The sequence below is a fragment of the Necator americanus genome, chromosome II (genome assembly GCF_031761385.1).
Source record: "Necator americanus strain Aroian chromosome II, whole genome shotgun sequence".
Classification (NCBI taxonomy): domain Eukaryota; kingdom Metazoa; phylum Nematoda; class Chromadorea; order Rhabditida; family Ancylostomatidae; genus Necator; species Necator americanus.
The window spans coordinates 40,612,540-40,630,106 of record NC_087372.1 but is presented as its reverse complement, the minus strand read 5'-3'; the positions used below and the strand labels follow the sequence as shown (position 1 = coordinate 40,630,106).

The window sequence follows — 17,567 nt, the reverse complement described above, 5'->3', positions numbered from 1 at the left end:
GCTCCTGGAAAAGTTTAGCAAAATCTTGAAAAATAATGCTTCTCGAAAGTTTACAACCTAATAGTTTTTAAACAAACCTACGTTTGCACCAACCCCAAGTTTTGTTTACGTTAAAAAATCCTCTACAAAACGAAATGTTTACGATTCTTGGCAACAACTTTCATTACTGCAAACATTACTGCAGATAGGATCACGTTCATTTCCATCAAGTTTTGTACAGAATGGGGTCTATATCCATTTACATCCTTCTTTTCTTTGCATTAGTGAGTTTTAAGCTTTCTATTTGGAGTGTTACCAACTCGAGGCAAACGTGCGAGGAAATAGACACGCGGAGGAGTCACAGAGATGAGAGGCAACGTGCGCAGTGGCTACGGGTATGAAACGGTTGCAACGTCCCATTAGGCGACACGCACACGAAATCATTGCCTACTGGACAACTGCAGACAAAGTCCATGCTGTCGGACCCGTTTCACCGCATTTTACCGCTTTTCCACGATGGTCAACAAATTTAACGCCGAGGAACCCGTCTCCACCAGTACCACCACAGCTTTTCGACGCCAGCGCACCAATCCGACGCCGTTGGACCCGTCTTCACCTCTTTCTGGAATTTTGTGGGATACAGATGATAATAATAGTAATAATAATCGATAACAATGATCATAATAACAATAACTTGAAATTTTATATAGGATCCGAGTCAAGATTGGAACAGTAGTCTGCTGCCCTTATCCTAGCGGTGAATTATAATAGGAGAGTGGAGTGAAAAAGTGTGAGCAAACCACGATTTCCTTGTAATGTTGTGAATTTAGAGTCATCCACCCCCTTTGGCAAGTGGACAGGAACGTAAGTCTACTATATCATTCATAATTTTGAAAATAGTGTGAAGAAATTCAGGTTGATGCAAGTTCTTTGAGCAATAGTCGCAGTCCGTAGGCAGCAGCTAATTTCGATACAAAGCAAGTTAGCAACATGTTGTTACTTCGTGCTCTTTGAAGCGAATTCTACTACATATTTTCCGTACTCGAGATCTTCCAAGGGACATGCAGACGGTGCGAAAAGGACATCGACGGGGGACTGCCCAATTGCTCTTCGCATCATACAATTGACGGCAAAGTTGAGCGGAAACGGTCCCACTACAGCCGCTTGTCTCACTCCAGTTTCCTGTTCGAACCGTTAAGTGGATCTAAGTGGTGTCCGAACCGCAGCAGTGGTTCTTCTGTTCATGTCGTTTGTTAGGCGTACGAATTTCCCTGGAACTGCTTCGGTGCGAAGTGCAGAAGACGCGAAAAAAGTGTCGAAAGCGGCCTCAAAGTTCAGAAAATCTATTTGTAGAGACTTTGCAGACCACTGTCACATTCCAATCACTCTCCTCACAATAAACACCCGTTCAATCGTCATCGACCATCACGAAGAAATGAGAAGCGAAAAGCATGGCGAAAGCCAGCCATGCTTTTCGCTCTTCATTTCTTCGTGATGTTTAATAAGTCGGTTCAGGAGGATCCGCACCAAAACCTTGTACATAACACACAGCAAGGAGATTCCTCGATGATTCCCAGGGTCCGTGACGAATAACTTCTTGTGAAGGGGAATTATGATAGCGTATCTACACGGGCCAGATATCCTTTCGTCTATCCATATCGATCGGATGATCTTTGTCATCTTATGAGTCGCAGACGGAGGAAGATATTTTAGGATTTCGCACTAATCCCGTCGTCTCCACCAGAGTCTCCATTTTTGATCTCTTGGATTCAGGCCAGAACCTTCAACTGGGTCGGTGGTTTCTCGATAACCATATATCGGTCTGTCAACGTGCTCAGGGCCGACGGCGCTTACCGGTTCACAAAAGTCATGAATTGGTTCCTCCAAATTGAAAGGATAGCTTCACCGACAGCCGCTCCAGTGGCAGTGTTGAGGACTGGAGAACATTTTTTTCACTTTGCCGGTATACTGTTTCAGTAAAGCATGGGCTTTCGCGGGCTTTTTGTTCTCTCACGCCTTTTCAAACTCCTTCGCTCTTGACGTCCATTCGTTTTTGCGGTGGAACTAAAGGGAAACGAGCGAGCGGATTGAAATACACTCCATAATCTAGTGAGCTAGTAAATTTGCTTATTTTTGTATTCCTAGTAAATATATTCTCGTTCTCCTGCGGTACTTTAGAAGCACTAAACTCTTTGAAGTTTACTGCGGAAGGTCCATGAAATGTAGTGAAATTTTTTAGTATTTGCTTCCACTTTTTGTGCTGTTTTCCAGTAAAACCACAACTTAAAAACTTAAAAAAAACGAATTTTCAGTAGTTGCATCGTAATATTTTTCAAAGATTCCGTGTTTAATTTTTTTGCCTCTACCTCTAGCCGACACCACAACAATTTCGGACACAACTCCGGGATCAAACACAAGCATGCAACTTCAGAATGAAGGTTTCCTTGCAATTTTAAACTTTTTTTCGTAAATGAGTTAGATAGACGTTAGAATTAAATTAAATTCTTATTCTTATTCGTATGTATATGTATGCAGATTCAACCGAAACTCCCGATTCGAACACAACTTCAATATCAGACACAGACATAGAAAATGAAAATGAAGGTTTCCTTGCAATTTTACAATTCTTTTCCTGAAATTGAGTTCAACAGACACGAGAATTGTGTAAGTGTTCTTGTGTCTATCTATGCAGATTTGACCAATGCTGTTGATTCGAACACAATTCCCGGATCAAGCACAACCATACAAGCACAGAGTGAAGGTTTCCTTGCAATTTTAAGTGTTTTTTTTTGAAATTGAATCAGACAGACGTTAGAATTCAATTGAATCTCTTATTTGTACGTATATGTATGCAGATTCAACCGAAACTCCCGATTCGAGCACAACTTTGGTGTCACACAGAGACATAGAACATGAAAATGGAGGTTTCCTTACAATTTTACAATTTTTTTCCTCCTAAAAATGAGCTCAACAGATAGGAGAATTATATAAGTGCTCTTGTGTCTATCTATGCAGATTTGATCAATCCTGATAACTCGAACACAACTTTGGGATCAACCACAACCATACAACTCCAGAGTAAATGTTTCCTTGCAATTTTAAGATTTTATTCCTGAAATTGAATTGAACAGATATAATAATTATATTAAATTCTCTTGTTTCTACCTATTTTTAGATTCGACCAGAACTGCTGATATGAATACAACTTTGGGATCAACCACAACCATACAACTCCAGAGTAAATGTTTCCTTGCAATTTTAAGATTTTATTCCTGAAATTGAATTGGACAGATATAATAATTATATTAAATTCTCTTGTTTCTACCTATTTTTAGATTCGACCAGAACTGCTGATATGAATACAACTTTGGGATTAAACACAACCATACAACTCCAGAGTAAATGTTTCCTTGCAATTTTAAGATTTTATTCCTGAAATTGAATTGAACAGATATAATAATTATATTAAATTCTCTTGTTTCTACCTATTTTTAGATTCGACCAGAACTGCTGATATGAATACAACTTTGGGGTCAAACACAACCATACAAATTCAGAATGAAGGTTTCCTTGAAACTTTAAGATTTTATTTCTGAAATTGAATTGAACAGATGTAATAATTGTACTAAATTCTCTTGTTTCTATCTATTTTCAGATACAACCACAACTGCTGATATGAACACAACTTTGGGGTCAAGCACAAGCAACACATCTCAAAGTGAGTGTTTAGTTGCAGTATTAAGATATCCGACTTCGAACTGAATTGAGCAGAAATAAAAAATAATTTTTTTTGTAATCATCTGTAGATTCAACCAAAACTGCTGATTTAAACACAACTTTGTTATCTAAGCGCCAAAAGCATTCTGAACCAACGATTCTCGAACATTTATCTTGCATTTATCAAATTTTATTCAAAATTATGTTGAATAGAAATGAATTTCAAAGTACGTTGGAATTTCTGCAACTTGTAAAATGTGAAAATTGAGAAGGTCTCACAAAGTGACATCATTGTTGCTGATAAAGAATAGTCGGGTGACGTAGAACAATCTATCAAGCCCGTTTTATCGAATTGTATGTTAAACTAGGAACGGGTGTAGCGCAGTCGGTTAGAGGTTCCGCTGCCTGCACGATCGATGGGAGGTTCGAATCCGCCCCGGTGGTCACCAAGCTTTTCATTCCTTCGGAGTCGACAGATTGGTACCAGACATGTCTGGGATACAATGGAATAAAATTACCGACTTCACACATCAGGAAGCCACTGGAAGTCACTGTATAGGCCGGTTACACGTTCGAAAACCTCAAACGATTCTGAATTGAAGTGAACCTGGTGGTGGATCCCAAGCGGATTGTTTAACGCCAGACACTGTATTTATTTATTTAGATTACTGTTGAGTAAAGTAAGTTAGAATCTCAAGAATCATTGACAAGTAATGGGGACTTTTGTAACAAAACCACAAACATGTAATGAAGACTGAAAATAAATAAAATCACCCAACCACTGATCGTTCTACAGTATAAAGAGCAGGATTTTTATCCAGCTGCACATTGAAATCGATAGCAGTTTTCTCAGTGCTAGTTTGTTTTTTTTTTCTTTGTTGTTGTTTGTTGCAGTCATGAGTAGTCAACAGCCAATCAGATATGCATATTATATGATAGAAATTGTTAAAATATTAATTATTTGACTTTTAAGTCACTTCGACGGAATTAACTGAAGAGAGCACAACAACAACCTCGTCTACAATAACCAGTGCAACATATAAAAATAGAACAACGAAAGAAAGTAAGAAATTTTATCTCTATTCGGAAGAAATTTCCCTCAGTACTGGAAAATCATTTCGAAATTTTGGAAACTGCATATGTTTACTCATTACGCAACAAGATAAAGGAAAAAAAGGTTAAAGGTTGTTTAAAGGCATCATCCCACGAATCTGGGATGGTATGGATTTCCAATGCGCAAAGACGGTTCGGAAGAGGCGATGCGTGCACAACGGTGGCGCGCTCCAATAGAACTCGTCCCAGAAAACAGCGTCGAAGCTCTATTGGAGTGCGCCACCCATGCGCACGCGCTGCATCTTCCAGGCCGTTTTTTCACTGGCGATTAGGAAGAAATGAACGCTATTCCACCCGTTCCTGCAATCTACGACCCCGTATAGTCATAAGCCATCGGAAATCCATACCAGCCTAGATTCGTGAGGTGATACCTTCAAAGCAAGCATAGGAAGAGGGCCAGTATCACGAACAAAGCGCTTTTATTGCATAAGGTGTAGTAAAATGTTCTGAGCGTTTTGGCTTTAGTGAGCCATATCCGACGATGCAAACATCACATCGGGTCATACCCTGAGACGATTTCAAGGTAACATCACGCTTACAAAAACCAAAAAAGATCGTGATCCAATGGTGGCGATGAGCCGGCCCAAGCGACCGTCAAGCCCGGATTAACCGCCAAGAAGGTTCTGGTTTGTGTGTGTGTGTCAGGAATTATCCACTACGACCTCCCCCATCGGGCCAAACTCTCAAATCGGATTTATACCCTTAACAATTGACCAGAATCCAGCAGGCGATCGACCGGAACAGGAAAGGTGGCTATTTCCATCAACAGAAAGTCAGGCAGCACACATCTTTAGCGACGCGTCAGAAGCTGCGAAGAGAGCTTGGACTGGTGGTTCTACCGCAGGCGCCGACCTGACCCAGACCTTGCCCCAAGCGACTATCACCTCCTCAAGTATTTGTAAAAGCATCTTGATGGCACGAAACTTGTCTCAAGAGAGGCTTATGAAAATAAGGTGGTCAAGTTTTTTGCCAATAAGAACGAGAACTTCTTCACTGGCGGAATTATGATACTGCTATCAAAATGGACAAACGTCTCTAAGTTGGCTCGTCCTAACTATGTTAATTTCGTCGTCGAAATAAAGAAAAAAACGTTCAGAACGTTCTGATTTACCTAAAATAAGCTGATCGAAACGCTGTGATAAAATGAGAAAAATCAATCTTTCTAAACGTATGGGAACTATCTTGATAAAAATGTAAATGCGTAAAATGTCAGATTTTCAATAATTGTCGACGGACATAATCATCCGAGAATCAAAATGGGAACCAAAAATAACTAGGAATAAAATCCAGAATATTTTCTTTGCGTAATCTTACCACTGTTTGTTTTAAAAGTGGATACTCCAGTCAGAATCGCCTGCTATTTTTGCGACATCATGAACCACTTCAGATTCCTTGCTACGTAGGATCCGACAGAACAAAATTTTGATCAAAACTCTCTTTCTTGGACATTAATAATGGATACTTTAGCCAGAATCGTCCAGCATGGCAAAGCCGCTTGGACATCTAAGCCGAGTCACTTAATCTAGCAACAAAAATTCGAGAATAGCAAAAATGAGTCTTTAGCGTGACTAGCACTATATTATTGCCTATCCAAATGTGTATACAGGATTAATTGACCTAATCAGTCAATAGGACTTAACTATAATTCTGAGATCCTCATGAAATTGCTGAATTAATTTTAATCGTTTGAATTTCTGCTTCCGAGGGTACCTCGTTACTAGTTTTTTTTTTCAGAAAATGTAGGCGTAATTAATTAGAGGAATTTTTTTAGGTGCCGACAAGAAGGAGAGATTGAAAGAATCGTCTGATGACGACCAGTCGGATTGGTGGGTATCAGACACAGTGAAGAGGTGAATAATTCCTTAAATGAGTTAGTTAAATATATGCTTGGAAATTGTTTATAAATTAGAGCTTTGTAGAGTTCCAATGACCTTACAATTAGTTGAAACAAGGAGATTCTGAAATTTATATAGTCAAACAGTATCCAGACGCAATTTTTTTATTCCAGAGTTTCCATAATTGCTGTTATGATAATACTGCTACTAGCTGCTATACTAACGTATTTTTGGTACGTACGAACACGAGGAAAAGTCGAGAGCAAAAGACGTAAGAGTTTACTATAAAATCCTGTGATTATAATAATTATAATAATTATATAATTATCGTAAAACTTACTGAAAACCCTTCTTTGGAAGTTTATCGGTGTAAAATTTCCGCTCCACTTAACCAGTTTTATATTTTATAGAGTTTATAGATTCTCACTTTCGAACCTCCGCAGCAGACAATATCGTTTTTCATCATATCCCAGTTCCCAGGATTAGTATGAGTAATTAGAGCTAATTACACGGTTCAAATAATAGAACGCCTAGACAGAATAGCGATTGTTTCCATTTTGAATTTATCTTAAATTTGAAATTTACGAAAAATTTATTCTTCTGAGTATGCGGCCGATCCCTGACCATAATTCCACTTCAATTCCCAAACGATATCTTTGGCCTTACCTGAATAATCAATATAATTATGTATACGCATGTCAAAAGTCAAAATAGTGAAAATTTCATCACCGCTTCAGAACTTATGTTAGCGGAGAAAAAACGACGGAAACGGCAACCTTTAACTGCTGCCGATGTAAGTTTCTTTTTTATAATTAAGGATAAATCAATTTTAAATTAATCAAATTCTTTTATAATTAAGATGAATGAAAAAATTTCCCATCGTCAATATTTTAAGCATCGTTATACCTTAGAACAGAACTTTTCAGGAAAAGATGTTCTGAAAATGTAGCTCGGAATTACCCATGAGGAAGGGGCTAGTACTAGATTAGAAAAATCTTTTCTGGAAAGATATATAGTAAAAATGCCGGGTTTTCTTCAATTGTTTCGAGAAATAGGAATGATTAGAAAGTCTGCATCATCCAAGTGGTTAATATTGATTTGGATTTCTGCCCTGCTATTCATAAGACAATCCAACAAAAGTGGGAAAAATCCTGCAATTAGAGCTTAGAATCTGCTTCTAAAACTGTCTATTCTTTTTCTCAGAAAAGATCTATGAAAGATGGATTTTTTTTTGTTGTTGGCAAAGGAAATGGAAAATTTGATAAGTAGTAATGTAGCCATTAAGTAAGTAATACTGTATATTTTACAATTTAAGGGCCAAGGTGCTGAGAAAAATATGGAACCAATTTATATTTTTGACACAGAAGCTAAAATTATAGAGGTAATAAAGTGTTAGTGGGATTTATGTCCAACTTTATTTGAAACTCCAATAATTTTCCACTCCAATAATTGGTCCTTATGGATAAAATTGTAGGGTGAAGTGGATTCCCGATCTCCGTCTGGTCAAAAGATTCTCGAGGTCCGCAAACCAGGATCGGCTGAATTCGCCAACTATCAAAAATAGCAGATCTTATTCGATGACACGAGGAAAAAGAATTCATGACTAGCGATATTTGCAAAAATTCCCTAAATGTAAAACTTATTTGATTGATAACTAATATGACTATTAATATTCTTCATCAAAAGTTCGGCTTGTATTTTTTTTCGTTGCTAAAATCCATTTGTTGAATCTATATATTTGTCGCGTATTAAAGTCGAAATTGTAATTAGTGTTTAAAAACAAAAAAAAAAACATTTGGAGAAAAAACCACTCCGATACACCTGGCTTAGAGCTGAGAAATTGGAAACTTTCGGAAAAAGTTCCAGTTTTAATTTTTTGCTACGGTAAGCCCTCGATAATATTTGTGGATACAACGCGTTGGTGTTCGAGTGAATATTCGAGCAGTTCCGAATTCTCGTTGCACGAATATCGGGCAGTACTGGTTACGGATCGAGGTAAACCTATGCAAAATAAGGACAGTTCAGTAAAGGAAGTCACATCAAAAATCACTTAAATCACATATCTTTCACGTTCACGAAAAAAAAAATTGCTTCCATTGGGTCATTTTTGATTATAGTTCTCACTTCCGTGTAGTTTCTAAATAGTCTACTAAAGTTTGATAAAATTCTAGAAAGAATTTTCCTTAGCAAGGGAGAAATTCTGGAAAGAAATCCCTGAAGGTGGGGAGGATCTCGTTGTCCGAATGAGCAAATAGCGGTGATCTCCATCAATATCCTAACGCATCGACTACTGGAATTTTCGTTGTCCTTTAAAACATCCCCACCATTTGCCTTCTTTTATTATCTCTTACTGGAAGCATTATAAAGGAAATAATAGGATTTGCTTAACTGGTACTACTTTCATATTTCTTATGAATGCCGAAAAATTAAGCAATTGAACTAAAAATCGTTGAAATCTGATGCACGTGATATATCCTCCTTACTAACACTATTAATTGACTGCAATTTTATCTGTAATCCCGAAAACGTATGGATGACGAAAATTTTGAGCCACCCGCTGTTAAAATCTTAATTGTCCCTACTAATAACTCAGCCACTTTACGCAGGTGAGGTTCAACTACTGCTATTCTTATACGTAATTATTGCTATATGCGTCTTAATGTATTTGACTTGAAGGCATCACCCCACAAATGTGACGGTGAAAATGAAATTCCGATGAAGGGGGAGGCAGGTGAAATTCCGATGAAAATACTCTATACGGGATCGTAGATTGTGGGATCAAGGGTGGTTCCGCTCATTTCTTCCTAATCGTAGTAAAAAAAAACGGCGTGAAAGATTCCGTTTTTCCGGACGATTTCAGTTGCAACGCTCCACTTTTGGACACGCCCCGCACCCAGCTGCGCAACGGTCGAAAGCTAGTGGATTCTCCTCGATTCAAGTGGATCCTATGAATAGATTTCTGAGGGCACCAGGTCGTATGCATAGAGGGCCGTCCCAACGTTCCTCGTAAGAACTGAAGCGGTTCCCACGTCGTTTCATAGGACGGTGAGCGGAACCACCCCTAATCCCGCAATCTACAACTCCATCTCTAGCTTTTGCCGTTTATTTCCTCACGACCTCAGATTCATGGTATGTTGCCTTTAAATTTGGACTAGCCAAATGAGGGTAACACGCAATTTCGCCGAGATCAGTCGTCCTTGAACATATTTGACCACATTCTGTTCAATATTCCGCTAGAGCCCAGACAGAGTCTGTCCATCCGTCACCGTTCCATATTTTGCGAAACGTTATATCTCGCCTAAACTGTCTTTCGATGTCGAATTTCTTCGGATCTTCCTTCACCGCTCAAATTCGGAGTTCTATTTTGCGTCCAAGCGCTCTTCAGCGGTATGAATCTAGGAGCATCCTCAAGAGAACCCGAACAAAGCGATCTGATGGCCTCCTTATAACAGAGGGCGGAAAAAGATGTTGTTGTTTTCAGCAGGGGTTTAGTCCGCCGGTACACAATATCCACTTCTGCATAACGTGCTTCGTTATTGCACCCCAGTGGTCAAAAGTAGCCAACCATCCTATTTATGCAGTCGGGCATCTTCGTCGACGCCCACTTCTCGCAGCTTGACTCCGTAGGCAATGGAGGTCGACCGCAGTCACCTCGTTTTGGAGTTGAATGGCATTGAAGTGACTCAGCGAGAATTTCTCGACCGCTTCCATCCAGTGCGGTATTTGCTCGAAATGTTTGCAGGAGATAAGATCTCCATTAAGAGCCCTACAAATCAAGTAACCTTCATTTACGCTACTCACTGCTTCTTTGATGGTTCATTATACAATTGTAACAAGATTTATATTAGTTTTGTGGATGTCTAAGGTGCGTTTCTCTCATAAGTGTCCACATCAACACTAGAAATTGAATCTGCCTTCACTCGACTCATACGTACTTATGTGACAACCTGAAACAAGCAGTTTCTCACGTTATCCTGGCTGAGCAAAGTTGTCGTTCAAAGAAAAATCTACCAAATTTCATGTGACAGTACATCTTTCTACAAGTTCTATTCTTTATCCTAGTGCGTAGAGAATCATAATAGGTTCCACCACATGTTTTCCGAGGGCCACTGCCGGACTCGTCCGTTCTGGGTTAAGTTGGTCACCCAAACCCTTGTATCCGCTTGTCTACTGTAGCGTTTTGTGTTTGGGGAAAAAGATCTCGCGTGAGGATTTTTCACTTTCTGTAGCGGGAGAATGATCTGTCAATCCTCCACACAATGTGCAATGAATTGCCAACGTTTCTGTTTAACGTTTATAAAACAAAACTTTGGCGAAATTCTACTGAGCTATGTTATCTTTTCTTCCTCTTTTCTGTTTTATGGGACACCTCTGAGCGTTTTCAAATAGATAAATAAATAAATAATAGACAAATAGAGTCAAATTATAGTAGTAGTACGACTGTAAATGCAGGAACCGTAGGCATTCGGCACCGCAAGCTAATTATACACTTCTCTTCGCAGACAGCATGGTTCCACCTCACCCAAGAGTCACGACATCCACGTGTGTCCATCAACGAGTAGTCAAAGACATATAGCTGGGTCAAAACGACATGAAACATGGACGGTTGGGTAAGCGGCAGCGGTAGAGGCGGCGCGGTGGAGCATAATGGTTGGGATCGTGTAAGGTTCCTCGCTACCGCCACCCACCACCTCTGGCATTCTGTTTGGTCCCAACCACTATCTCCACCCCGCCGCTTTGAGCGCAACCGCTTACGCAACTGTCCGTGCTTCATGTCATCCAACTATAGTTGCGTAATACCACAGAAGTTTAAACTAATGATATCATTTACACTCATATAAGCTTTATACGTTATCGTAGCGTAACTTATCAAGTTTCTGATTAATATCATACTTATTATTGCGCTTAATGTTGTGTACAACTTTATCGGAGCGGTTGTAAAGGTTAGATTACTGTTGTAACCTAACATTTACAGCCCCTCCGATAAAATTGTGTTCTTTTCCCTAAATTACCAATTTGCGTGCTTTCATCTAATTTAGGCAAGTGGTGGTGCTTCTAACCAGTTGTTCTCCAGCTTTTAATTTCTCTTCCCCTTTTTGAGTCGCTTGATAAACTTCACAGTCCTCCCTTTAAAGGCAGTATACCATAGATCTAGCGTGGTGAGGGAATCCGGGGCGGAAGGCTAGAGGTGGGATTCTATTAGATTGCCGTATTCATATGGTTCCGCCCGTCTCACCCTATTCGTCATAAACAAAAACAGGGTGGAAGATTCCGTTTCTCACGACTATTTTAGTTGAAACGCATCCAGCTGGACAGAGGTCGAGACAAGGGAGTTCTCGACCACTTGCTTAAGTGAAAACAAGGAATAATTTTCTGAGGCAACCAGGACGTATACATATAGGAGCGTTCCAAAGTACCTCGTAGGGAGTAAAACGGTTCTCATGCCGCTTTTTTAGGACGATTAGGGAGAGGTGAGCAGACTCACCGCACATCCCTCAATCCACGGCCCCATCTCTAGCTTTTCCCCCTGATTTCCTCATTATTCCCGTGAGATTCGTGGTATACTGCCTTTGAGGGCACAATGGGAGGTTAAAGACATCACCCCACGAATCTGGGGTGGTGTGGGTTTCAGGTGAGTAATGCCTATACGGTGCCGTAGATTATGAGGATTAGGGTGATTCTGTCCATTTCTTCCTAATTGCCGTGAAAACGGAACGGAAAATGCGGCGTGTGCACAAGGCTGGCGCGCTCCAATCAAACTCGTTGTAGAAAACAGCACCCCGAAACGGTCGATGCCGCATCTTCCGGGTCGTTTTTACGACAATTAGGGAGAAATAAACGGAATCACCCTCCTCCTCATAATCTACGATCTTGTATACGCTTAACCCACTCGAAACCCGCACCACCCCAGATTCATGGGGTGATGCCTTTTATCAAACAATTCAAAAACGACATTATCACGCTATTTGATTACAAACAAAGATGATTGTTGTAATTCTAAAGTGCATAGAAGGAATCCACGTTCGACTCTGGCTGAAAAAGCATGAGAGGCTGCTGACCTAACGACTGTCGTGTTGTTTTACTTAATCGCTTCAAAAATGAAATCTTTATCGCAAATGATCGAACAGTATACAGGCAGACTGTTTCCAACCACGTATCATACCCAACAATTTTTTAAACATTTATTTTTGATTATCATGTTTCGGACGTTGCCGCATCGGCACTGCACCGATTTTTTTTTCAGGTCGGATGCGATGAAGGGACGAATTTTACCCTTCAAACTCATTTGCAACAGCTCACCACATCGAGTGAATTGCCAGATCCTGAGTCTACGAGAAGAACAGGGACAAGGCCAAGGTTAAAGCCATATCGGACGAGACGAACAACAACAACTACTACTACTACAACCACTACGACCATTACCACTGAAAGTACAACTACAGAACCAATAGATGTATTCAAACTCAAGTAAGTGATTTCTTTTTTCAAGTAAGACGTCTGAGAAGAGAAAGTCTTTGGCGTATCACCCGCTCGGAATGCGCCTACGCGTCTTCCTGCAATTCGTCGTTTCCTTCCTCTCCTGCTGTTCCTCCCAAATAGGTCTGGTACCAATTCACTGACCTCACAGGGATGAAAGCCTTGGCTATGAGGCGCCTTCAGCAGTGTCGGACATCTTACCGACTGCACCCGACAGTGGTCTGGGAATATACCCAAGGAAAACTCACTTGTCATTCATCATGTCACTTCAGAAATTTCAGCGTGTTTTGTCGAGGTGACGTTCTTTTCGATGGAGGCGGGAGCTCGCCTGTCCCTCATATCTCCACATACTACGACAAGGGTCCGGAACGAATTGGCGCAGTAGCGCCTCTACTCATTTCTGTATGCCGGAGATACCGAGAGTGTCGCCCTCAGTGCAAAAACTGCGCAACTGCATCACGCTTCACTTTGTTTTGAGCAGAATGTGGACGAGGGTGGTGATCTGTATCTATAATTGGGTTAAAGCGAAATGAAACGTGGACAGATGCGTAAGCGTCTGCGCTCGAAGCGGTGCGGTGGGGCGTAGCGGTTGGAATCAAGATGGGACCATGGCGAACCGACTACGCTCCACCGCGCCGCTTCGAGCGCAGCCGCTTACGCGACTGCCCGCGCTTCATGTTCTTCTGACCCGACCTTACGCGGACAATTTCCTATAGCGAATTTGTTTTTCGTCGAAGAACACTGATTTTGATCATTCTGCTTGTAAAATATTAGTTTAGCATCTTCAAAAAATTAAAAAAATTAAAAGTTGAAAATTTTGCTATTTTTACTCATGTTTTTTTTTCTTTAGGAAAAAACATGCAATAGAAGAAACGTTTCCGTATGTTTTTATTCTCTTTTTCACTACATACATTCTTATACTAAGTCCATTAAACCCAAAAAATACTGTTCTAGAGCTAGTATAATTCTTATTGCCTGTGGAGCGACTTTAATCTTCACCACGTTATTTTGTCTGACGTTAATCTGTTTCTGTCGAAAAGAACCACCCAAGACGGCATCTATTCATCCTAGAAGTGAGAATATATCAATTTTCTTTCCGCTTTTCTAATTGTGCTGATCCTTCAAAGTAATACACCAGAGTTGTTCTAAATAGGTTTTTTTTTCTCGATACTTTTAAACTCTGCGGTGACTGTTTCATTTTCCTTTTTTTCCATTTTTTTTTGTTTTCTGATTTTCATTGTGTTCAGGAAAGAGAACAACACAACGCAAAGTGGAGATGGAAAAAATGGATTCGCGTAGTGTAAGTTTTTGATTAATTTTTGCGGACCAAGAAAAAAAAATAAATAGAATATTTGTTGAGTTAACCAACGTTTAGCTAAAGAGTGCAAGTGCAACTCCTCCACCAAAACCACGACCACCAAAAGCGAAGAAAATTGAAGCCGAAAAAATTAATATGCTGGAATTTGCTCATAAGGGAGCGTTGGTGATGCAAGATGTTAAGGGCGAAGTGGTAAGGTTTTGGATTCTGATCAGGGTGTGACTTGATTCGGATTCTAATCAGGCAAAAAACGTTGGAAACGTTTCTTCTCAAATCGACTACTGATGTGGAATAACGATTTAGGCATATCTTCACATCCCGTTAATATCTTATTACGGATCTTCCTTCTAGAGAGGAGATCCTAGAGGAATTTGCTCCAGGATCTCTTAAAAATCCAGGGACACATCGAAAACATTTCATTACTGTTTCCTGAAAAATTTTGTCAATTTCATCTGAGTCTCTGAGCCCTCCTTATCCTCACTGAACCATCTTTTGCGTCTCTAATTAAATTAATTTATTTATTACCATACTTAATACATTATTTATTTATTTATTTATTTATTTATTTATTTATTTATTTATTTATTCATTGCCGTATCAAAAAAATGTCTTACTGTTCGTGAAAAAATACTTTGGTGAATTTCTATTTTTCATCTGTTTACTCCTTTTTGCGTTCAGACAAAAATTGTAAAGAATTTTTGAAATGTGAATATTGTTTACGTAAAACTAGGAGTTGCAATGCGTCTAGTTTATGTTGTTAATTAACTTTGAATTCCCCAACTATTAAGGTAAGATCCTAATTTGATTATTTTAGAAACATGCCTTAGATGATGTCAAATCTGGTGAAATAGTAAGAGTACAGTATGATACTGGACAAAATGAAATTGTAACAATCGGCTCAGATGTAGAGATCATAAAGGTGAGGAAACGGGTCGCTTATGTATATTTCTACATACGTTATTAGAAATTTAATACCGTACTATACACGTTCCATAATATATAGTATATAAAATCCTATAAATAATCCTTCAAAATCGTTTCCGAGTGAATGTCATGAATCGTCTGTAGATATAGAAGACGCTATAGATTTCGACAGATGTACGACAGTGTACGAATTCTCAAAACAGGGAATATACAGTACTTTGTACCAAACGATAAAGATTCGACATTCAAAATATTATACGCACAGGCTTGGATGGCGAAACTAAGTGGCTCGCATACCGTATGCGCGATCGACGGTTCGAAACCACACATAGCCATCTGAGATTTTCATTTTTTTGAGGTGAAATAATTCACCCACCCAGACCTGTCTCGGGAATCCCCGGAAATAATTCTGCAGGTCGTATACGAGTTCGAAAACCACTAGGATTTTTTTCTTTTGAATTCAACTCAAAAGCGTTAGCGTATCCGAAACCGACTGATGAAAATCACCCACTTCATCCCGATGTCCCCACTTTCTTAATGAGTCAGGTTAGGAGGCGAAGTTTGCTCGGAATACATGCGTGACGAGAAACACGCTGGAACTTTCATCCGGCACCTTAAGCAACTCGTTAATATGGCGCAAAGTTACTAAATTAGATGAGTTAGAACAATTACTCCTTCTCCCTTTCTTAGAAGAGGATTTGTTGAGAAGAGGATTTGTTGCTCCTTTTCACCTTAAAGCAAACTCATCGATCTTCATCTAAGCTGTCACTTCCCTTCACTGAATTATGTGATATCAGTGAGCTCAACGCGGCACATGAGGCTAAGGCACTTGGATTTTTTTAAACTTTCAATGGGGCTATCTTCCAATATTTCCTGAATCGAAACATTACGATTCACTCTGAAAAGAGCTCTCAAAAATACTTCTTGTGGTCGGCCTAGTCTTATAAACCAAGTTCTCTCTCTTTTCCAATGTTTTTTATCTTAATTTTTCCACTTACTAATACTTAGCACAATGTTTTGCTCAATCGGGGACTGCGATGCGAAAAATGAGATTGTTGTTACAAGAAAAAAGGATAGTTTATCTCTTAATCCTTCACGCCGTTCCTTCGTTTCAGTCTTCCTCCACTGCCACAGGAACAGGTACAAGTAGCGAACAAAAGACATTTTCCAACATTTCGAAAACTAAAAAGGTGAGATATAGTACGATCAAAACGACGTGAAGCACGTGCAGTTGCGCTTGAAACGGCGCAGCGGAGGAGTTGGAATCGAGGTGGGACTTGCAGCGAAGAATGGTGCTCGCAAGGGTCACCGGCCTTACTATAGGTTAAAAAGCAGTGCAGACATGCACACTCCGTGCAGACGATTTGGTTTGAAAAGAAAGACGTATCCGGCCAAAGCGACGTTAAAGGCAGCATACCACAAACTTGGGGTGATATGGATTTCAGGTGGAGTATCCGTATACGGGGTCGTAGATTATGGAGACCGGTTTGGTTCCGCTCATTTCTCCCTGAGTTGCTGCAAGCAGCCGCCCCTGAATGCTGTTTTGTACGATGCCTTCTATTGCAGCGCGCCACCCTTGCACGCGTAGCGTCGCTTGCTGCCTATCGGGGCAGTCCAAATTGAATCGCGGGGAGGAGGCGGCTCAAGGGGTTGATGGTTGCAATAGATCGCGTCTTACAAAACAGCATTCTGGGGGCGGCTGTTTGCAGTGACGCGGGGAGAGATGAGCAGAACTATCCCTCTTCTCCATAATCTACGACCCCATATACGGATACTCCACTTGAAATCCGCACCACCTCAGATTCATGATATGCTGCTCTTAAGGTCAATGTAGTTGCTCAGGCAGCTGCGTTCGATGTGACGCGGTGTAACTAGCGGTAGTGATCGAGGCAGGGCCCTCGGTTACTGCAATAATAGTGCAGAAATAAGTAATGGTCTCAACGAAAAATGGTGCCGGAAGGGTGCTCTCTCAATCCTAAGCGCTATCCTCCAAGCGCCTACGCACTCCAGCGCCTTCATTTCCTTTTGACCGTGCTATACATGTACTTATAGCTTTGGAAATTTTACAATTACTGACTGTTTTTACCTATTTCAGAGTGCACGTCGCTGAATTGTGGGGTGTATTGTATTGTATTGCCTCTTTTTGAAGATTTATTCAAATTCATTGACAACTATCTCATAACACCTTTAATAAATGTCAGATT

At 40.1% G+C, this 17,567-nt stretch overlaps 2 protein-coding genes across 5 annotated transcripts; both read left to right on the top strand.

Moving 5' to 3' along the window:
• Positions 1-221: 221 nt before the first annotated feature.
• On the top strand, positions 222-8,208 carry RB195_020929 (uncharacterized protein; the record flags this gene model as incomplete). 3 transcript variants are annotated; one of them, XM_064189482.1, is made up of 17 exons in its annotated part: positions 222-263; positions 810-843; positions 2,352-2,417; positions 2,515-2,583; positions 2,672-2,740; positions 2,835-2,903; positions 2,995-3,057; positions 3,155-3,217; positions 3,315-3,377; positions 3,475-3,543; positions 3,635-3,697; positions 4,670-4,759; positions 6,581-6,659; positions 6,818-6,915; positions 7,382-7,437; positions 7,960-8,025; positions 8,119-8,208. In XM_064189482.1, 17 exons carry the CDS (start codon positions 222-224, stop codon positions 8,206-8,208), a joined length of 1,149 nt encoding a protein of 382 aa, XP_064045365.1. The 3 variants fall into 3 exon arrangements, with proteins under 3 accessions (XP_064045365.1, XP_064045364.1, XP_064045363.1); XM_064189483.1 differs by lacking the exon at positions 3,315-3,377; XM_064189484.1 differs by lacking the exons at positions 3,155-3,217; positions 3,315-3,377.
• A 2,247-nt stretch (positions 8,209-10,455) lies between these two features.
• RB195_020928 (uncharacterized protein) lies at positions 10,456-17,473 on the top strand (the record flags this gene model as incomplete). Of its 2 annotated transcripts, none has more annotated exons than XM_064189480.1 (9): positions 10,456-10,509; positions 12,889-13,112; positions 13,972-14,001; positions 14,076-14,194; positions 14,369-14,421; positions 14,497-14,631; positions 15,254-15,358; positions 16,479-16,553; positions 17,459-17,473. In XM_064189480.1, 9 exons carry the CDS (start codon positions 10,456-10,458, stop codon positions 17,471-17,473), a joined length of 810 nt encoding a protein of 269 aa, XP_064045361.1. The 2 variants fall into 2 exon arrangements, with proteins under 2 accessions (XP_064045361.1, XP_064045362.1); XM_064189481.1 differs by having other exon boundaries at positions 10,501-10,509.
• Positions 17,474-17,567: the final 94 nt, after the last annotated feature.